The sequence below is a fragment of the Pristis pectinata genome, chromosome 14 (assembly GCF_009764475.1).
Source record: "Pristis pectinata isolate sPriPec2 chromosome 14, sPriPec2.1.pri, whole genome shotgun sequence".
Taxonomy (NCBI): Eukaryota; Metazoa; Chordata; class Chondrichthyes; order Rhinopristiformes; family Pristidae; genus Pristis; species Pristis pectinata.
The window spans coordinates 45,078,293-45,102,261 of NC_067418.1; the positions used below are offsets into that span (position 1 = coordinate 45,078,293).

General features: G+C 39.0%; 1 protein-coding gene across 9 annotated transcripts in view; it reads right to left on the reverse strand.

Annotated features, from left to right (window-relative positions):
- The window catches only part of phf21aa (PHD finger protein 21Aa), a 222,629-nt gene that overhangs the window by 136,353 nt on the left and 62,307 nt on the right, over window positions 1–23,969 (reverse strand). The window contains exon 1 of one of the 9 annotated variants that reach the window (XM_052029727.1): window positions 21,594–21,675. The exons of the other annotated variants lie outside the window; for them this stretch is intronic. Coding sequence (XP_051885687.1) covers window positions 21,594–21,623 — 30 coding nt within the window. The 5' untranslated portion in view covers window positions 21,624–21,675. Of the gene's footprint in view, window positions 1–21,593; window positions 21,676–23,969 lie in introns of those variants that run through there. 9 annotated transcript variants of the gene reach the window in all.

The following is a 23,969-nucleotide window of genomic DNA, read 5'->3' on the forward strand; positions in this document are numbered from 1 at the left end:
TTTTTGCTCCAGATTCCAACATCCACACTATCTTGGGTCTCTCTTCCAGAGGAATATTAATAATATAATTGTCAAAGTGGTGGAGTCAATTTGGGATTGAAATGAGATCTATTGGTGGAAGCAAAAGGGATGGCTGCATTAACAAATAAATGCTTTAGATTGGTATTTACCAAAGGCTATGAAAAACAAGGTTGCCAGGATACTGAAGATTTAAAATAGATACAGAATAGCAGGACAAAGCAGATAAATCACCAAGTCCAAAATACATCTTCAAATACCTATATTGTTATAAAATAAATGTTAATCTCATGTGTTATACTACAGGCAGAAGTCATTCACAAGTTGAAGATTGTGAAAATAACTTCAACTGCACTGAAATGTTGATTGTTGCTTGGGTATTAAATTAGTAGACTTGTAAATGCATTGCTGCCTATTTATGAAGGTGGTAGTGGGCTTGAATAAGGGAGTATATGTGCAGAGCAGAGAGCCAGATTATATATAGCAGAGGGGTTAATAACAAGAGAACAGAGATTTATGTCACTTGGTTGAAAAATTAGATGGGAATTGATGAAGCATTTTGCATTCAGAGTAGAATGTGGTCTGGAACTCAGTGCCCAAAAAGATGAAGGTTAAAAACACTCTTCATTTATAAAGGTACCTGGAAGAGCACTTGAAAAGACTCAACACACAAAGCTATAGAAATGGAGTCAGGAAATGGGAATAAACTGAACAACGATTTTTTTTGGCTGACCTGGATACTTTGGGCACAAACAAAAGGAAATCAAGATGCAATGAAAAGAGAACGCTTCTACTATCTTGAAACACATTTCTTAAATGTTGCGTTTAAAATTCTAAACATACTTAATTCTAGAATAAACCAATGTTTTGAAAGGTTTTAAGTTTATCAAAATAACTTAAAGATGAAGTGTAAAGGCTTACGGACACAGATATACCAATAATACCCAGTTTTGGCAAATTACATGCAAATGCCCAAAGAATATTGTATGTTCTTGGTACCAATTGTTAAGCATTAATTACCAACTTCCCATGTAGTTAAAATGAGAAAATACTCAGCAACATGTTCAATGGCATATTTATCAAATCCTTCTGTGGGCGTTAATAGAAAGCTATGTAAAAACACTCAGTGAATACGTTTTCTTTTTCTAAATCAACAAAGCCAAGTCAATTTTTGCAAACCACCCTCTTCTACAGATTTCACAGCCTTTTTAAAGAAATAGTTCTCGAGAGTTTAACACTATACCAACATAATGTAACTTTAGGATAGCAAACAGAACTTAAGGCATTCAAGCTTGCTCCATTATTCAATTCAGTTCTGAGATTCATCTATTTTTCTGATGAAGAGGCTTCAACCTTGATCAACTATTTCTCTCTCCACAGAAGCTGTTTGATCTGCTGAGTATCGTCAGCATTTTCTGCACTAACTTCAGATTGAGCATTTGCAACGTTTTGCTTTTCAATGCCTCAGAAAAATTACCAAGATAGCAATATACAGAGATGTACAGAAAATTATGAGGGGATCTAGATTAAGACAGAAATCTGGATTATGAAACTAACTGAACCAACCAGATGGAAGATAAACTGCTGCTGTAAAGACGAGCTTTTTCGTAGTGCCATTTATATGCCTTTCCAAATGGCCCAAAGTACTCTACAGCAAACAATATAATTTTTAACACAAAAAATAAACTACTAGAAGAACTCAGAGGGTCAAGCAGCATCTGTGGAGGCAAAGGGATGGTCGACTTCAAGTTGAGACCCCACATCAGGACAGACTGTAGAGAGAAGATAACCAGTATATAGAAGTGAGGAGAGGGTTCCGGTAGGGGATAGTTGGAACCAGATGGAGGGGGGGGAGACAAATGATAAGCAGATGAAGCAGGGTGAAGAAAGAGATGGGTAAAGCAAACCAAGGGAGAAGAAACAACCAAAGTAGATAGGTATGTGGGTGATGCACAGATGGAACCAGGTGGGTCTGGTTGATAAGTCTACATGACAGTGGTGAGGGGGTGTAAGAGAAGTAGGTTCCCTGAAATTGGAAAATTCAATTGTTCATGCCATTGGGTTGCACACTACCCAAGTGTAACACGAAGTGATGTCTTTCTAGTTTGTGTTTTACCTGTTACGAACCAGCAACAAAAGAAACACACCGAGTCATGTATAAGTGTTAAAAACTATTAATAACCACTTATGATAATAAGAAAAATAAAGTAAAAATGTTAGAATGTTAGAAGTAAAAATGTTAAATCTTAAACATTAACCCCAAAAATTAAACTCGAAGTGTGTGTGTGGCAAATTCCCAAACTCCAAGTCCAGGAATAATTCTCAAAATTCAGTTCAGCAAGCCATAAGGTGAAACGTGAGCAAAGGCTTCTTCAACAACCACCGTTGACTGAAGACAAAACGTAGAGAGAAAATAGAGAGTAATTACGAAATCCAAATGTTCCACTTTGGAACCCAAATGACACCTCAGTGTTTACTCAGCAGTGACTACTCCACTGCATCTGCCTCACCCCAAAAGGCACTCGAATCGTGGCCGTCCACACAAATACCTGTTTCCTTCTACAGGTCAACAACAAAGTGAACTCTACTGCTTTGTTCCAAAGTATCTGCCACCCCGAAAGGCATCTGAGATGTGGCCGTCCCCACAAATACCTGTTTCCCTCTACAGGTTAACGAAAAAGTGGACTCCACCGGATCATTCCAAAAATCCATACATGGATTGTAGTGACAGACACAGTTATTGTTCTTCATCCATCTATAGAGAAACTAGCAGGCTGGTGTCTCTCTCTCTCTCCTCCTCTGACTCCGACTGACTGCTTCAAAAACGTCATTACATCCTTTATCTTCTGTTGACATAACCACGCCACACACACACACACAACTTTATCTTAAAGGGACATTCACCAATAGTAACCTTGTCCGTAACACCTCACCGTCACAGTGTAGAAGGCCAAGGACAGCCAAGTCGGTGAGATGGGTTCCACCTATTGCTTTCAAGTCACCATCTCACCCCTCCCTCTCACTTCTACATACAGGTTATCTTCCCTCTACACTCTCAGTACTGACGCAGGGTCTCAACTGGAATCATCAACTATCCCTCTGCCTCCACAGATATTGCTCAATCCACTGACTTCTTCCAGCAGTTTATTTTTTGCTCCAGATTCCAGCACCAACATTTGTTTCTGTCTCCAATTTAGTTTTTTTTTAAAAAAGTGTGGTAATTTGTAATGCTGCAAACAATAGCTGTCAATTTCCACACAGCGATGTTATAATGAGGCAGAAATGTCTGGGAAAGTGATTGACATTATAAATCTTGAGTGGGATATTGGGAATAAGTTCCTTGTTCCTCTTGGAAATAACAATACTATCTCCAGAGTTCCCATTTATGATCTTACATGAAAACAGCATCTTTTAGAGTGTATAACTGCTCCAATACTGCACTGCTTAGATTTTTGTCCCAAAGATGGAGGATGATGAACCAGAAACTCTGACTCAAAAGGTACAAGTGTTTCCAAATGACCGAGTTGACGTGTGATCAAAATTACACCAAAGGGGAAATATCAGTCAGGTTGTATGTGATAAGCTTAGGGACATACAATCCCTATAAGACAATTATATTGTTTAAGCACTGCCCTGTACATGAAATAATATTCTGCAGGTATGTGTAACAAAAACAATTTTAACAAAGCCCAAATTCTAGCTAAAATGTCTTTACCAAAATGTGTTCTGATAAAAAGTTGGTAATGGGTAAAGTTATTAAAATATTCAATAACGAGCTTCATGTAGTAAAACAAACATCTATTCACCTAACAAGAAGTCACAATGAATAAACTACTACTGTAAAATCAACTTGTTTAACTTTTTAACCAAATACCAGACAGCAGATATCTACATTGTTCCTCATTTTCAAACCGAAATGTCCTAAAAATATGTAGGAATTTCAACAGAGTATTGTAATAAAATTTATGTGGCATTTTAAATGGAAGGTATTGTGCAGTTTTATTTTCTTCTTTATATTAGGGAGGCTATAAAACTAGTGTTATTATAATAAAGTGGTGAAAGACTGTCAACATCTTGTATTTCTACACCACTCTTAATGTCGAGAAACACCATAAGCTTCAAAGGCTGAAAGAATAAAAGTGTATCGTTTGGTCAAAGTGGCAGGCTTTGAGGTCCAGATGAAAGAGGGGATAAAGGGATAAAGGCACTCAGGGAGGGAATGTCAGAAGATTCAAAAGACAGAGCTATGGACGCTAGGTTTAGAACAGAGGAAAGTGAGTGCATAAACAAAAAATAAAATGTTGGAATCACTCATGAGTCAGACAGAATTTGTGGAAAGAGTTAACATTTCAGGTCAAAGATCAGCATCTGCAGATTTATCATTTTTATCTTCATGAACAGTTGGAGTTAGAAGAAAAGAATGGGTCAAGAAGAATGGAAGGAGAGCACATGGCTTAGAGATTAAGAGAACTGGAAGGGACATGATGGAGGAAAGTCCTAAATGGACTTCAATTTAAAAATAAGAATTTGAAACCAACGCTTGGGAATCAAAGCAGTTTAGTGGCAATGGGAAAGAAATGGTCAAGGACAGGATAAAAGCAGCTCAATTCTGGACAAACTGAAGTTCTCTGAGGTAATGAATGATGCAGGGCTTGCCAAAGAATATTAGAATTATAGATTTAATGGAAGTCTAAATATAAACATTTATGCTGAACAGGGCCAGTTTACAATCCTGTTACTTTTTGGCCTTCAGCCCTCCAAGCCTGCTTGGCCAATCAACAGGAGACTATGGTATTGGTTCATTATTATCATTTGTACCGAGGTACAGTGAAAAGCTTGTCTTATAATCCGATCGTACAGGTCAATTCATTACATAGTGCAGTTACATTCAGTCAATACAGAGCACATTGATGTAGTACAGGTAAAAACAATAACAGTACAGAGTAAAGTGTCAGAGCTACAGAGAAAGTGCAGTGCAATAAGGTGCGAGGTCACAACAAGGTAGATCGTGAGGTCATAGTGCATCTCACTGTATAAGGGAACTGTTCAAGTCTTATCACAGTGGGGTAGAAGCTGTCCTTAAGTCTGGTGGAACGTGCCTTCAGGCTCCTGTATCTTCTACACGATGGAAGAGGAGGGAAGCGAGAATGTCCCGGGTGGGTGGGGTCTTTGATTATGCTGGCTGCTTCACCAAGACAGCGAGAGGTAAAGACAGAGTCCAAGGAGGGGAGGCTGGTGCCCGTAATGCTCTGGGCTACGTCCACAACTCTCTGCAGTTTCTTGCGGTCCTGGGCAGAGCAGTTGCTGTACCAAGCCGTGATACATCCAGATAGGATGCTTTCTATTGTGCATCTGTAAAAGTTGGTGAGAGTCAAAGGGGACAAACCAAATTTCTTTAGCCTCCTGAGGAAGTAGAGGCACTGGTGAGCTTTCTTAGGCCGTGGCTTCTACATGATTTGACCAGGACAGGCTGTTGGTGAGGTACATTCCCAGGAACTTGAAGCTCTCAACCCTCTCGACCTCAGCACCATTGATGTAGACAGGTGCATGTACACCGCCCCCTTTCCTGAAATCAGTGGCCAGCTCTTTTGTTTTGTTGACATTGAGGGCAAGGTTGCTGTCATGACACCATTCCCCTAAGCTCTCTATGTCCTTCCTGTACTCTGACTCATCGCTGTTTGAGATACGGCCTACAACGGTGGTATCATCTGCAAACTGGTAGATGGAGTTAGAGCAGAATCTGGCCACACAGTCATGAGTGTATAGGGAGTAGAGTAGAGGGCTGAAGACACAGCCTTGTGGGGCATCAGTGTTGAGAATAATCGTGCCGGAGGTACTGCTGCCTATCCTCACTGATTGCGATCCCCCTGCAACCCCCAATACCCCAGTCAGGGGAAACATCCTCTCGACATCCAGTCTGTCATCAGTCTTGCTCTGTCATAATTGTATATTTCAGTTAGATCCACTCAAATTCTAAACTCTGGTAATACAAACCTAGTTGATCTTTATCTCTCCTTGTGCAGCAGACTTCCCATCCCAGGAATGACTCTGGTGAACTTCTGTTGCACTCCCTCTATGGCAAGTATATTATTTCTTAGGTGAGGCCAAAAGTGCACACAATACTCCAGGCTTGATCTTACCAAGACCCTGCAAATTATAGAAAGACATCCTTGCTCCTACACTTAAATTCTAGTGTAATGAAGGCCAACATACGATTTACCTTCTTAACCTCCTGTTGCATTTGCATGTTTGCTTTCAGTGACTGACATTCAAGGACATCCAAGTCTCTCTGGACAACAATTATTCCCAAACACCAAGTAATACCCCACTTTTCTGTTTTTCTACAAAAGTGGATAACTTCACATTATCTATGTTACACTGCACAATTTTTGCCCATTTGCTCACACCAAGCAGCTCTGAAGCCTATTTATATTGTCCTCAATTCATAATCCAATCCAGTTTCATGTCATCATTAAATTTCAAAATTTTACATCTGGTTCTCTCATCTAAATCATCAAAATACATTATGAATACTTGAGACCAAAGCACTGATTGCAGGCTTTGGCCTCAAGTATATCTCTTTCAGATAAAAATCCATATTGATTAATCCTGTCGAAAATTTTGTGTACCCCATTATCCTTCTAAGAGCCTCAAGAATTTTCCCCATTACTTCAATGAGGTGAACCAATCTGTAGTTTCCTTTTTAAGAGATGCAAACGAGTTAGAGGTAAGCAAAGTTTCGAAAATGAAAGTAAGGAATCTTTGTGCTGGAGAGTTACGGCGTATGATGCTCAGCTCAAGGTCGAACAGAGCAACAAACCTGTAAATATAGTAGCTTGTTTAAAACAGCAAGGGGGAAGGGCGTCAGTGATAACAGTATAAACTTTATAGTGATGGCCAGTGATGAATTTGCTGTTTCATTGTTTAACAGAAGGAAGTTGCACCATCAGTAGCATCTTGACTGTGGTGAAGGGGGCATGTCACCACTGAGCAGTAAGTTCCATTAGACCAGCCTTGTTAAGGCTGTGACGCAAAATGCAAAGGAAAAGGGCTCCAATGACCATTCATTTCTCCACCTCCTACAAGGCTTATTAGATGCATGATGATTTAACAACGAGTCAATAATGGGTGCAGTTACAGCAATGCACATGATACTAGACACCATGCAGGATAAAGCACCCACATCACTGGAATCAGTAAATCCTATATGCAGTAATGCATTACCTATGGGATACATGGTAACAAATCATCAACATCTTGTCAGTATCACCTCCCTCTGCTGAATTTCTACCACGAGGAAGGATAAAAAATAATTGTTATAGAAACAGCATCACTTTGATCATTACCTCCCAGTTTCACACTATCCAGATTTGGACATATAATCACTCAGCCCCCGCTGCTCGGTGGTTCAATTACCTACAATAAAAAAAATACTTTCCAGCACAAGGACTGCGACAGCTCAACGGCAACGCCGATAGCATTTCTCAAGGCAAATAAGAAAATCAAATGAATATGGCTTGCCATTTTAAAAACACATCAAAAATTTAAAGAGATTTCATTTGTCCAAGCTGGTATGTTAACTTTGACACCACCAATATGCTTTTTTTTTAAAAACACTCATGTTTAAGCCTATATTATACATCCCTTTTAATTTTCCAGAGCAAAAGTAATTTCTCACATCATTGACCATTTCTTCACAATGTAGATCTCAGGGCTTTAAATGAAAGTTGTTGATTTGAGTCCTACTTGACATTCCAGCACCAAATCCAGGCTGACTTCAGTGCAAGACTAAGTCAGTGCTTAAAAGTTGAAGGCACAGGTCTTTTAAAAGGTAAAATTGTCTGCCCAGGTAAATGTAAAAAAAAGCAAAATCCCATTGTACTGTTCAAAGAGAAGCAAGAACATCATCTGTTCTCCAAGGAAACATTCCACCATAATCTGTACTAATGGATTATCAAATCAGCAGATTAACCAGACTGCGTTGGCTGTTTGCAAATTATTGGGTTAGCATACACAATTAATTACACTTGAAGACTGATCTTTTGATAGTAAAGCAATATTCTCAAGATTAAAATCCTTCTTTCTAACATCTATCATTAATGCTATCCACAGTCCTGATTATGTTGTAGTCTCCATTTTAAAAGCTTACAAACTGCACGATATACTTATGCAATATAAAAATATGAAAAAAAGATGTTGAATGAAACGTTGCTAAAACAGTGCATTGATGATGTCAATGACCTGCATAATTTTGTTTGATGGATTTTATTGCAACCCTCTTATATCAATCTGAACAAACACTAATAGTTCACTTAAACCATATTTCTCAATCATAATGTTGTAATCTTTCTTTATAGCTCCTTAACGGATCTAAAACTTTATCTTTATTAGCAATGGAAAGGTTTCATTTTGAATCCCAGCATCCAACAGAAGAGACACATAATTCTTAAACTGCATATATATTTTTATACCACCTGTTTTTGAGAAAAATATAGGATTTAGGATATTCATCCATTCCCAATATCCATACACACCTGTATAAATACCAGAGCAACACGATATAAAAGTAAAAAAATTTATTTTCTAAAATGAATGAATTTTTATAAAACCTCTTTTTTAAATAAAGGGAGATTAGTAGTAATTGCAGCAAGAGTCATTACCATATTTAATAACTTCAAGGTAAATCCATTTGTATATCAAAAATCTTGCCTACATTTGGACTTTCTCTCCTGTAATTGTGCTTCTTTCACATCATCACCTCATTATACATTCATCTGAGTGTCATGGTTTTCACATATGTAAACTTGTCAGAATACTTCATTCGCCAAATTAATTGCATATGATCAAATTTCTCAAATATGCTAACTCAGCTGTTAACGAGAATTTTCCTAATCTTCACGTAATGCAAAAAATAAACTGCTGCCTTTGCTTCCACAGATGCTGCTTGACCCACTGAGTTCTTCCAGCAGTTTGTTTTGTGCTCCAGATTCCAGCATCTGGAGTTTCTCCCATTTCCAATTTCATTATGAACTTCCTTTAACTTTGAAAGTTCATTTTTAATTTATCTCCGTTTACACTGGCAACATCACCCAACAGTTTCTGGTGGCTGTGTGCCCTACTCAATGTATTTGCTCCATCATGCACTGCACTATTCAGATTTGGCATTGCATGTACCAGACTGTTTCATGGCAGCATTGCTACTTCCTCCCATGCCCCGATTGCACCCTTCCAAAGCAGCAACTTGTGGATAATTCTCAGTTACAACTTCAACTGTATGAGTACAAGGCAACTCTAGTCTGCTGCTACCGCCTGTGGGCACTGATCTTATAATTGCGAAGCAATGCTGCTCCCCATCCCAACAACAGCTTCCAATGTGTTTACATGGTCCCTGCCTCTAATCTTTCCTGGAATGCTTTTTCCTGATTGGCAGCTCCAGGCATATTAGAAAACATTCATCTTATAAGATGGTGACTATTGGTAAGTAACTGCTGAGCAGTGCGTAGCAGTGGAATGGGAAAAACACAATAGCAATATTCAGCTGCCAAAAAGCTCGAACTGTTGTTTTCAGGGCCAGACAAGAGGGAGACGTTGATTAAAAAGGAAAATATATAAAATGGTTGGGAGCAGTGGGGGAGCAAGGTGGTCAAGCGATAAATATCTTTTGCTTTCAGGAGACCTTCCTCGCTTAAACCATCTCAGATCTAAAAGACCCAATACGTAACCAGATGCATGGGTTGGGTGCAGGAAAAAAAAGGCCTCATTACAATTAGCTGTTCTTTTACAGTAAACTTCCAGGAAGATAACATTATTGAAAAGAACTATTTTTAAGAAGAAACTTCTGATTTTACTGTTTGTTCCTTTGCGTCATTGGACGATCTGCAAAATCAATGGAATAATGAAATTCCCGAAGTTGTATTTGGTTCTGAGGACTTGTTTCAATGAATTGGCATTGTGCTTGTGCTTCTTTTTACAATTAATAGAATATTAGCTGAATCCATTATTTTTAAGGTTTTAACAATTCACAGCTGCTTAAAAACTATTACAAGTGATGGAAATAATTTAAAATAACACTTTAATGTTTGCAAATAAATTACAATTTAAAATTCATCTTCCATTCCAGTCTAAGTCTTAACATGAATGTTACAGAAAATGCTGAATCAATAATGAAGGATGTCATGACAGAACACTTTGGAAAAAATAATAGGATTGAGCAGAGCTAACACAGATGTAAAAGAGTTTGACCAATGTTCTGGAATTGCTTGAGAATGTGACCAGTAGAGTTGAGAAATGGGAAAATTAAAGAACATGGTGCGTTTGAATTTGTGGGCGGTGTTGAGTAAGATACCACACAGGATGTTGATCAACAAGGTTAGAACACTCAAATCAGGAATAATCTTTTGATTTGGATTCAGAATTGGTTATTGGATAGAAAGCAAAATAGACCCTTCTCAGGTTGGCAGGATGAGAGTGGTGGGCTACCGCAGGGGTCAGTGCTTGGACCCAGCTTTTCACCACCTATTTTAACAATTTGGCTGACGGGAATTAAATATCATATTTCCAGATTTGCTAGTGATGCTAAACTATGTGGGATTGGGAGTATGGAAGAAGATGAAAAGAGGCTTCAAGGGGATATAAACAAGCATGTGGATGGCAAAGTGGCAGATTGAATACAATGTGGAGAAGTAAGAGAGTCTTCTTTAAAAAGTGAAATTTTAGGTCACGTCAATGTTCACAGGGACTCTCGTTTGCTTGTACACAATTCACTGAAGGTGCAGCAAATTATTAACAGGGTTAATGGTACATTTGTCTACATATGCCATCCCTAGCTAATGAACAGGTTCCATATTTTACAGACATCCTTAAGTCAATTTTGTCCAGAAATCAGAAAATACACAAAAAAAAGTCATTTGATCTGGTAACCATACCTCCACAGTATTGTAATGAAGGGTATCGAAAGCACATAAGACTGATAAGAAAGGTTACTAAAAGTGGAGAGGGGAAACTAGTTCTGCCATTCACAGGAACAGACATATACATGTCAGACTATTCAATGCAATATTGTGGGAGGTTGTTCATGTACATGGGTGCTCATAACCCAGGAAGAGGAAGGATTTAAATTCAAGAGTAAGGAAGTCTTCCTACAATCGTGCAGGCATTGGTCAGACTGCATCTGGAGTGCCGTGTGCAGATTTGGTCTCCTTGCCCAAGAAAGGATATATTTCCACTGAGTGCAATGAAAATTCACTAGAATGCTTTCAAGGTTGGCAGATTTGTCATATGAAGATTGGAATTAGAATTTAGAATTGGTTCATTATTGTCACATGTATCAAAGTACAATAAAAAGCTTGTCTTGCATACCTTTCATACAGATCAATTCATTACACAGTGCATTGAGGTAGTGCAAGGGAAAACAATAACAGAATGCAGAATAAAGTGTAACAGCTACAGAGAAAGCGCAGTGCAGGTAGACAATAAGGTGCAAGGTCATAACAAGGTAGATTGTGTGGTCAAGAGTCAACAGAGAACAATTCAATAGTATTATCAGCAGGGTTGAGGCTGTCCTTGAGCCTGGTGGTACGTGCTTTCAGGCTTTTGTATCTTCTGCCCAATGGGAGGGGGGAGAAGAGAGAATGTCCAATGTCCAGGGTGGATGGGATCTTTGATTGTGCTGTCTGCTTTATTAAGGCAACGAGACGTATAGACAGAGTCCATGGAGGGGAGGCTGGTTTCCGTGACGTGCTGAGTTGTGTCCACAACTCTCTGTAGTTTCTTGCGGTCATGGGCAGAGCAGCTGCCATACCAAATTGTGATGCATCCAGATAGGATGCTTTCGAAGGTGAATCAATAAAAATTAGTAAGGGTCGATGGGGACATACCAAATTTCTTTAGCCTCCTGAGGAAGTAGAGGAGCTGGTGAGCTTTCTGGTGGTGTCTACGTGGTTGGACCAGGACTGGCTATTGGTGATGTTCACTCCTAGGAACTTGAAGCCCTCAACCCTCTTTTGATATAGGCAGGAGCATGTACATCACGCCCACCACCCCCTTCCTGAAGTTAGTGACCAGCACTTTTGTTTTGCTGACATTGAGGGAAAGGTTGTTGTCATGACACCATGTTACTAAGCTCCCTATCTCCATTCTGTACTCCGATTCATCATTATTGAGATACGGCCCACCACGGTGGTATCATCTGCAAACTTGTAGATGGAGTGAGGGCAGAATCTGGCCACACAGTCATGAGTATATAGGGAGTAGGGTAGGGGGCTGAGGACACAGCCTTGTGGGTCACCAGCGTTGAGAATAATTGTGGCGGAGGTGTTGCTGTCTGTCCTTACTGATTGCAGTCTGTTGGTCAGGAAGTCAAGGATCCAGTTGCAGAGGGAAATGTTGACTCCCAAGTCTCAAATTTTGGTGATGAGTTTGCTTGGAATTATAGTATTGAAGGCAGAACTGTAATCAATAAACAATAGTCTAACGTAGATGTCTTTACTGTCCAGATGCTCCAGAGATGAGTGTCGGGCCAGGGAGATGGCGTTCACCGTAGACCAGTTTCGGCAATACGCAAATTGCAGTGGGTCGAGGTTGCCTGGGAGGGTGGAGTTAATGTGTGCCATGACCAGCCTCAAAGCACTTCATGAAGGTGAATGTCAGAGCCACTGGGCGGTAGTCATTAAGGCATGTTACCTTGCTACCCAGATGATAGTGGTCTTTTTAAAGCAGGTGGGAACCTCAGGTTGAAGCAGGGAGAGGTTAATAATGTCTGTAAGTATCCCTGCCAGCTGATCTGCACAGGATCCCAAGGACACAACCAGGGACACCATCCAGGCCAGATGCTTTCTGCGGGTTCACTCTCCGGAAGACTGATCTTATATCCGCAACAGTGACTATGGATTCAGATTGGGACTATAATTGAGGATTTTAGAAGGATGAGAGGAGGTCTCATTGAAACAAATAGAAGTCTTTACAGGTTTGATAGGCTAGATGCATTAAGATGGCGCTGAGGTAGAAGATCAGCCACAAACTTAATGAATGGTGGAGCAGGCTCGAAGACCCAGAGGCCTACTCCTGCTCCTATTTCTTATGTTATTATGTTCATTGGGTCATTCTCTCTTCTCTCCTCTCCCATCAGGCAGAAGATACAGGATCCTGAGGGCACATACCACCAGGCTCAAGGACAGCTTCTATCCCACAGTGATAAGACTATTGAATGGTTCCCTTATACGATGAGATGAACTCTGACCTCACAATCTATCTTGTTGTGACCTTGCACCTTATTGTCTACCTGCATTGCACTTCCTCTGTAGCTGTGACACTTTACTCTGTATTGTTATTGTTTTTACCTGTACTACCTCAATGCACTCTGTACTAACTCAATGTAACTGCACTGTGTAATGAATTGACCTGTACGATCGGTATGCAAGACAAGTGTTTTCACTGTACCTCGGTACAAGTGACAATAATAACCAATACCAATACTTAAGAATCTGCATCAAAATGAATACAGCCTTTAATCCTACAACAGATCTGACTGATTTAGGATAGAGAAGGGAGATTGGCCAGCACAGTGCTGGGGAATCCCAGCAAGACTATTGGAGCCCAGGAATTTCTTGCATGTCAACAGCTAAATGCCATAGCCTGCATGAATCAGCATCTGTATGTTTCTTCACCAAAAGCTAAAGCAAGCATTATTTGTAAGGAACAGTATATTAAAATATTAACAAACAAGGCAGTAGCATACTCAACCCTAAAATCTAAACCACTCAACTGACAAACCAATAAAAGCCCCTGAGAAATTGACACAGTCCCATAATCCAGTAAATCAAATTCCCACAGTAACAAATTTATTAGAGTCATCTGAAGAAAATGCCTTCAAAAATGTACATAAACACACAAATACACCAACAACATTGTGCAAAGAGCAAAGACAAAAATCTGATTTTACAGTGCATGAGAAGTTTAACATAGCTGAAGCTACTCAGCCTTAGTTATTTAAGTAAATTTATCACACACGAGAAAGAAAAAAAGTACTAACAACAGAAAATGAATTCAAGTATAAACAGCATGTAAATAAATGTGCACAATATTTCACACTTTTTCAACAAAGTTAATGCATTTGAAGAGGAAAACATCTTCCCCTAACACAGAAATCCAGCAACACTTGTTTGTTATACATTGTATGGAACTTGTAAATTATTTCACTCGTTAATTCCTATGTATTGTGACCTCAACATAAACAAGATAATTAAAATATAGGTAGAAAGGAAAATTATCAATCAGTGCATTTGGCACTCTGCAATATCACCCTATTTTCTATCGTGGGCCAGTTTAGAGAATAAACATTAGATAAGATTTATTTTTTCTCTTATGTTTATGCTGTACTAAGAGAATTTTTGGTGTCAATTAAATATTTCTACAGACAAAAATACACATGAGGAGGGGAATTCAGGCCTTTCCAACCATTAACAATGAAATTCCAGAAGATTGACATCTTGGTAACTAGAAACTTCAAATTACACCTGAAAATATTTTCATTATCTTGCCAGGGACTATTAAATTGTATATATAATCCTTTCTAAACCTTTGGAAGAAAACTTCAAAATTCATGATAGTTAAAATACTACTCCCCAGCCTTTATCTTTGTTAAAATAGTATTCATTATTACTAATTCTGCAAATTCATTATTACGAATTCTGCAAAGTAGAATGTGCAAACAAATTAGGATTACCAATAATCTGATTGCTGTCACTTACAACATCTTCCCTAACAATCATTGTTCTTCTCACATCTCGTCACATCAAAATATTTTAAAAAAAGATTGCAGCAAAGCTAACATGAGTGCTTTAACAAAAAATGGCAACAATCCTAATATTAAAGCAAATGTAACCATTACATTCCACAGCAAAATGGACTCAGACTAGTTGATAAACAATTTCCAAACCTTAACTGCTGGAATCAGTGCACCACCGATTTTACTTCTCTCTTCAATTTCCTTTCACTGATAAAAAAAAATTAGCATTACATAATGAAAAGCAAATACCAAGAAGGCATGAATTCCCAGGATTAAAATAGGTTGCAGAGAATTAAAATAAAGTTACATTTGAAAAATTGATAGAATTCAGTTAATAAATAAATCATTTGCAAGTAATACCAGAAAATCCTTGTCAAGACAGAATATTGTCCATGTATTTCTACACATTTTGAAATTACATGGCATTTACCAAATTGCAAAAACACCGGAATCTCACTTAAAACTATGTAACAGCCTTTTCCTGTATTGTTGATTAATACAGAAAAAAAAACATTTACAAGTCCAAAAAAGACTACTGGGTTTTAGTGAACTTTACCAAGCATTGTTCATGAGGAAATGGAAGTATATACTTCAACACCTTCACTTGTCCCATAAACTGGTACAGTCTTCTGAAATCCTTCTGCCTCAAAATTTAGCCACTGATCTTTGCAGTTGTGATCTACCAGCATCTCTTAAGCATTGTTTGTTCTTCAGAGGCATTAAATGTGATCAGCCTGCCTCATTCTTTTCATCCAGAGTAGAAATTTACAATATTCAGGCATTTACATCCTTATCTGATACAAGAACATACCAATGTAATGCTACAATTCTCCCAGTTAGTAAATAATTAAAAGCTAAACATATTGCTCACTCAAGTAGTGCTTACTGTCTTTATGACAGTGAAGTTTTTTCAAGGCATTCCATTATCCCTGCTGAAGAATATTATTCCAGGTTTTGAAAAGTTGCAACATAATGTCCCGACTTTTATATTAAGGCAAGCACTTCTGGGTATTATGAAACTTGATCCGAATCCCAAAATCTCTCTGTTCATTAACATTCCTTAGCACCCTGCCATTTACTGTATATGTGCTACCCCTATTTGACTTCCCAAATGCATCACCTTGCACTTGTCCAGGCTTAAATTCTGCCAATGCCCCACCCAACTTTCCATCTGACCAATATCCTGCCATAGATTTAAACAATCTTCCTCACTATCCACAACACCAACTTTTGTGCCATCTGCAACTTACTATTCCTAACACAGCACCGATACCTCCAGTACAACACTGACTACAGACTTCCAATCAGAAAAAGCACCCTTCCACTATTACCCTCTGCCTCTCTCATCACCAGGCCAATTTTGCATCCAGTAGCTAGCTTGACTTGGAACCCATATGTCTAAACCTTTTGCGCCAGCCTGCCATGCGAACCTTGCCAAATGCCTTAAAGGCCATATGGACAACATCTAACACCCTGCCTTTATCATTCTCCTTGGTTTCCTCCTCAAAATTCAAATTACTGAGACAAGATTTCCCCCTGCAAAGGGCCATGTTGACCATCCCTGATCAACCCCTGCCTTTCTAAATGTATACAATTCTATCCCTTGGATTTCTTCTCCAATAATTTCCTCCCATCACTGATGTAAAGCTCACTAATCTGTAGTTGCCTGGTTTATTCCCTACTGTCCCATCCTAAATAAAGAAACAACATCATTTCATACATGTGATTTTATATTTTCAAGTTCTTCTGAAAAACCGGTGATAGCCATCTGAAAATATTCCTCTTGAATGAATATCAAAAAAGTCTAAATAAATTTTTGTTAAATTTCAACACATTCTCCGAAAGGAAAATGCATGTAGGTCAGAGATTGTACCTGGTTTGTAGTTCATTTAAAAAGTATCATTCATGAGGAAATTTTACAACTTTCATATTTGCATTTGGTTTATTTCTTGTCTGATAGTGGCAAATCACTAAGCTTGTGACCCCCTTTTGTAGTACAATCAGTTTGAATCAGACGCTTTCTGAAAAATATGTTGAATAAATTCTGAGCATGTATAATCTATACTGATCAACTAAAAATTATTAAAATGTAGCAAATGCAAATGAGCTACAATATTCAAGCATGAACCATATTAGTCAATCGTAAAAGATCCTCCTAAAGATCTCTAAAGATTCCTTGCTCCTTACTTATATTTTTTGACAGTTTTAATTTCTCCAAATAATAAAGGGGAACTCAACTTTTTAAGTCTATATCCAATGAAATTTGCTATGGTCCTCCCATGTTATCAAATGTATCAAGTTGAAAATTTAGATGTACCACAATTACATCAATAATTTACGACCCAAGTTCAAGTCCAAAGATATATGAATTGAAAGAAATTCTAAATGTACTCAAACACAAGTTTGACATCATGCAAGAATAAACCACAAAAACAATTTATTTTTGAAAACTTTTTTTTATGGTAGTGTACAGCGAGAAGTTGATCCTAGCAACTAATTCTGAGTGGTTACTGTTCCCACACCATCAATGCCTTTTAATTGCATCATTAATACCTTGAAAGAATGTTATTCAGGTGGCACCTAGCATATTGGTGGATGCTATGTGCTCAAATTTACATAAGGTAAATTGACACCCTGGATAAATGTTGACATGTTAGAACAAAATTCATATTGAAGAATGCTCCTTATTTAGCTTCAGTGTCCTTTTTGTTTTGCAGTCTGATTTATATAATTATTCCAATGCACACGCTGAGAATTTTTTTGGCGGGGGGGGGGGTGTGCGGACACCTCTACACACATGGCATAGGAAAGCACCATTGTGCTACAGTTAGAATTCTTTTACTTTATGGGATGTGGCTGTGACTTGGCTATCCCCAACAGGCCCTAAACTAAGCCAGTTGTTCAGTCAAAAAATCATACCTAGCACATAGGAAGATGATTGTGGTGGTTGCAGGTCAATCCTCTCAGCCACGGACATCCCTGCTAGTGTCCCTATGCCCAAACATCTTCAGCTACTTTCATCAATGGTCTTCCTTCAATCATGAGTTTAGAAGTAGGGATGTTCGTTGATGATTGTGCAAATGATTAATACCATTTGCTCTCCTGAAATAATAAAGCAATTTATAACCAAATGCTACAAACATAGACAATATCCAAATCTGGGGCTAACATGTTTCACTAATGTTACTTAACACCTAAGTGGCAGGCAATGTCAACATCCAACAAGAAGAAAATCCAGCTATCACCCCCCTGACATTCAATGGTATTACATTTACTGAATCCCCCACTATCAAATATCTTGGGGGTTACCACTAACCCAGAAACTGAACTGGACTAGTGGTATACACAATTTGGGGTACAAGAGCAGGTAGGAGGTTAGGAATCCCGCAGAGAGCAACTTACCTCCTAACTCCCCAAGGTCTGTCCACAATCTACAAGGTTTAAGTCAGGATTGTGGAATATTCTCCACTTGCCTGTATGAAGTGCAGTTTCAACAACAATTAAGAAGCCCAACATCATACAGGACATAGCAGCCCATTTGAAAGGCACCTGATCTACAACTCCACTCACTCTACCACTGATGCACAGAGGCAGTAGTTTGTACTATCTACAAGAAGCCCTGCAGCAACTCACCGAGACTTCTTGAACAGCATCTTTCAAACCCACAATCTCCACCAGCAAGAAGGACAAGGGCACTACTAGAAGCATGGGAACATCACCACTTGGAAATTGGCCCTCCCTTGCCAGACACCATCCTGACTTAAATATATCCCCATTCCTTCACCATCACTGGATCAAAATCCTGGAACTCTCTCTACACCTCAAGAACGGCAGTGGTTCAAGGAGGTAGCTCACCACCACCTTCTCAAGGGCAACTTGGAATGGGCTATTAAATGCTGCTTCAGCCTGCAAAGTCCACATTCCTTGAAGGAAGATTAAAAAAAACTGAAGACCTGGAGTCATATGTAGAAAGGATTGGGGATGCACAGCACATTTGCATTTCTGTCAGAGATTAGTTAACACACAATTTTACAACAATCATTTCATGGTTACCTTTACCGATCCCAGTTTTTCATTCTTGACTGTGTATATTGCAAAAGATTAAATGCTGTCATGGTTGGATTTGACATCAACAGTGGATCATAGTCCAGACTGCTGGGTGACTGGTCCGGCAACATAACCACCACGCTGCTGTAGCCTATACATCAAAAGGTGAGGACAACATGCCTTCACAGGCCTCTGAATAGCCAGTTACAAATCTATATCAGATTAACCATCTGTCCATCCCATAAGACAAGGAAGAAGGTACAGTATTAACATTTTACATTCAAATACCCTGTCCTCATTCCCATGGCTAAAACATGGTAGAGGAAACCAGAAATGTACTTCAGCCAGTTGTTAGTATAAGTATTTGAGCAACAGATTATCCCATCAAGGTTTCATCTTCTAGAATTCCAGAAGAAACAGACTGGTGAAATCAATACCTCAGAATTTCTGGTATTTAACTAGATTTCTCCAGATAAATGTTGACACAATTGTTAAATCCTTCATTTGAGTATCAAATCTTTAGTAACAGTAAAATAACTGTCAAAGTAGAAATACTAATGGATTCTCTGTAAACTTGAAGTTTATAGTATCAATTTTTGAGCAATTAACCATAAGACTAAATTAGTTTTTGTTAAAAAAAATAAAAGTAAGACCACTACAATTGTATAATGATACAATAATAAAATTCTGATCTTGCTTTTAGAAAGGAACATGCATTATTTAGCATCTTTGAGGGAATGTAGCATCCTAAGACAACGATAAATTTGCAGAGTAAGAAGAAAGGTGACCAAAAGCTTGGTTTTGAGAATTGCTGCCAGAGGAAAGAGCAAGATAGGCAAAGAGAACTCAGTAAGAAACTTGAGAACTTTACGATCTAGACAGCTGAAGGCAACAATATGTTGGGATGTAACCCGAATCAATCTTTGAAGAACAACTTTCAGATGACCATTTGTGTCAATGCTGTCATTGTTTCACACCTGACAAGAAGAAAGAATTATACCCAATGAAACAATAGAAGTTATTTTTTCAAAAATCTAAATTGCAAAACTATTTTTCCCTTACAAAAACCAGGTCCACGATATCAACATGACTCATACAGATTGGTATTGGTTTATTATTGTCACTTGTACAGTGAAAACCTTGTCTTATAAACCGATCGTACAGGTCAATTCATTACACAGAGCAGTTACATTGAGTTAGTACAGAGTGCATTGATGTAGTACAGGTAAAAACAATAACAGTACAAAGTAAAGTGTCACAGCTACAGAGAAAGTGCAGTGCAATAAGGTGCGAGGTCACAACAAGGTAGATCGTGAGGTCATAGTCCATCTCATTGTATAAGGGAACCGTTCGATAGTCTTATTACAGTGGGGTAGAAGCTGTCCTTAAGTCTGGTGGTATGTGCCCTCAGGCTCCTGTATCTTCTACCCGATGGAAGAGAAGAGAGAATGTCCTGGGTGCGTGGGGTCTTTGACTATGCTGGCTGCTTCACCAAGACAACGAGAGGTAAAGACAGAGTCCAAGGAGGGGAGGCTGGTGTCCGTGATGCGCTGGGCTGTGTCCACAACTCTCTGCAGTTCTTGCGGTCCTGGGCAGAGCAGTTGCCGTACCAAGCCGTGATACATCCAGATAGAATGCTTTCTATGGTGCGTCAGTAAAAGTTGGTGAGAGTCAAAGGGGACAAACCAAATTTCTTTAGCCTCCTGAGGAAGGAGAGGCACTGGTGAGCTTTCTTAGGCCGTGGCTTCAACGTGATTTGACCAGGACAGGCTGTTGGTGATGTTCACTCCCAGGACCTTGAAGCTCTCAACCCTCTCGACCTCAGCACCATTGATGTAGACAGGTGCATGTACACCGCCCCCTTTCCTGAAGTCAATGACCTGCTCTTTTGTTTTGTTGACATTGAGGGAAACAATTGACATTGAAGACAATAGGAAAAACTTAATTAACACCTATTGAATTCAGAAATTTATCATTGGAAAATAATTAAAACTGATTTTTCAAGATTTCTAAAAATAGCTATCACAGTAATCTTTAAAAGTTTATATTCAAATCAGAGTTGCAGTGATCAAACAAAATCAAAGGCAGTAAGTCTGCTTCGTATCCTTCCTCATTAGTTTGTCATGTCTAGCAACATTTGCTCCACTAAGGATAAAAAGATGTTAAATGAACTTTGGGACCTGGAACAACTGAACCCAACAGTGACAGATCCAAGCTTCAATCTATTACTATAAAAATGCTTTGAAGTTGACAATGTCCTGAGCAAGACAACTGCCAGAAGACCAGCTAAAGGAACAAAAAGTGATGAGTACACCAGCTTCTGGAAAAGGTAAAACAAAAGAATCCTGTCTATATGGAGTTGAATTAAATGTCAAAAAGCAGCTGATTTGGATCCTTAGTGGATAATTGAGCGGCTCATGACTGTCTAGATCACTTTAAACACAGAACTAGTGCTAACGCTCCAACATTGAAACAAGGCAGAAGAAGAAATTGATTTCAACCTTAAACATGCCCTGACCCAAGTTCCAACAGGAGACAAATTGATTTTCTTTGACGATTTTAATGCAGGAATTAAAAAGGACATGAACCTTCAGAAAAGTCTGGTTAGCAGCGAAGGAGTAGGGAAAACCAATTTAAATGGAATTCTCCTCCTGATGAAATGTGGAATCATTATAACCAACACCTTGCATTGTCAGAGAAGTACAAGAACAAAGCAACCCCAGCTCCTGAAAGACTACATCACCTGAGCAAGGGACCACAAGGATGACTGCATCGTCTGCGCTGTGACAGGAGATGACAACAGCTGGAACAATCATAGCCTGTTCGATTCAGTCATTTCCAACAGTCTGGCTCCAAAATGATAGCTGTAACAGAAATACTTAATTTTCTTGCAACAAAGACCCATGGATTCCAAACCAACCAAAGCAATTGCAGAGTGTCCACTGTGCCTGGTTTCCCACACTCAAAAATTAGTAAGAGACTCTTGATATGTCTACCAGAAAACAGACTGGCTTGACGAGAACAATCAGGAGATCCAGGAACTCATAAATGCAAAGTTTTCTTGAAACACAACCATGATTTGAGGAAAAAAAAATAGGCATTCTGGCACCTGAAGTTTAGTCCAACTAAAAACACGCTATTATTGGTGGAGTGAGCACAGGAGATCCAACAAGTAAACATGCATTCTTTAGTGTTACAAAGACCAGCTATGGCCCAAGCACCCAAGGACCAATCACAATGTCAGCCAACAAGGAGGGAGACAGTCAACAACTACTTGAGCCTCCTCGATCAAGACACTAAGTGTCCTCTCACTTTATCCCAGTCAACTAACCAACACAACCTCAGCATAATCTGAGAGGTGCACAAGATTGAAAAGGCTATCCACTAACCAAAAAACAACTAGTTCTCCAGAAATCCTTGACAAGTACTCCTGACACGAATACATTATTTTATTTGCCTCATCTGAGGAGAGCATGCCAGATCTTAAAGCAGTAATTGTGCCTATCTTCAAGAAGGAAGACGTCCAATATAATAATCGTAGAATCCCTCTTAAGACCTTAAGATATAGGAGCAAATTAGGCCATTCGGCCCATGAGCCTGTTCCACCATTCAACCATAGCTGAGTTTTTCCACCCCATTCTCTAGCCTTCTCCCCTAATCCTTAACTCCTTTACCAATCAAGAACCTATCAACTTCTGCCTTAAATACACATAATGACTTGGCCTCCACCACCCTCTGTAGCAACAAATTCCACAGATTCACCACCCTCTGGCTGAAAAAATTCCTCATTCCACTTTTGAAGGGATGTCCCTTCATTCTGAGACTATGGCCTCGGATCCTCAACTCCTCTCCACGTCCACTCTCTCCAGGCCTTTCCTGTCTGCTGCAGAAACAGTAATTGCAAGAATCCTCCTTAGCATTTTCCTCCCAGTGGCCGAAGAGCTCCTCCCAGAATCAAAATGTGGAATTTGATCATTAAGCCTCATGGACATGTTCTTCACCTCACAATAAAACGAGAAAAAATACGGGGAACAAGCACTGACCATGCAAAAAGGAAAATATTGCTGATGCAGGAAGCCCAACATAAAAAGAATCATTGGAAATATTCAGGAAATCAGGCCAGATTGGTGGAGAAGTTAACATTTCAGGTTAATTACCTTTTATCAGAACCACTGTGCACAGTCTTTCTTGACCTCAAGAGCTTTTGATTCCATCAGAGGAGAAAAATGGACATAATCCCAGTTAAAACAGAAGAGGTAGGAAAGTATTCTAAATCTTTTGCCCCCACTGTAGAATAAAGCAAGGCCGTGCCACCTCACCAGTTCTCTCTCAATCTTGCTCACTACAATGGTTCACCTCATCTTCAACAAACTCTATTAGGACAGAATTGATCAACTAGAGAGACAGCCCCAGTCTAAAATAAAGATCACTCCACCTCAGCTACCAAATTATACAGATGATACATATTTGCATGCAGAGGTTGACCTCGAAACCATCACAGATACCTTCAAAGTGCATGAGAGAATGGGACACTCACCAAATATCCAGAAGACCAAACTGCTTTGCCTACCTACTCCCAATGATCAGCAGGACCCAGACAATAAAAATCTAATCACTTTCCATAAGTCGGTAGCAGCCTTGAAACTTGTTTTTTTTTCTTTCCCAGTTGTGACTAAGGGTCTTTGACCTGAAACATTAACCGTGTTTCTCTTTCCACAAATGCTGCCTCACTTGCTGAGTGTTACCAGCAATTTCAGTTTTCACTGCAGTGAAATGCCTGTCGGTGCTCAGGGGACTATGGAACAAATGCTGTGTTTTTTTGTATTTGTGCAGAACCGTTTGTATAAATGGTGCAGAATGTGTAAATATGGCCTCTCATTAAATTGATTTTATTGTTAAATTTGGCTGAAGTACTCCTTCCTGCAAGAATTTTGCAAATATTAAAACCTTCATTATAAGGTTACAACTAAATATGCTGAAACTAGTTTTTTTTTAAAAAGATAACTCTTGGGATAAGGCCAAATTTACTAAGCTAAGATGTGATTCAGCAAAAGTGAACTGGGAACAGGTACTTAGAGATAGCACGTGTCCAGATGAAATATGCTTCAAAGAAAAAGAG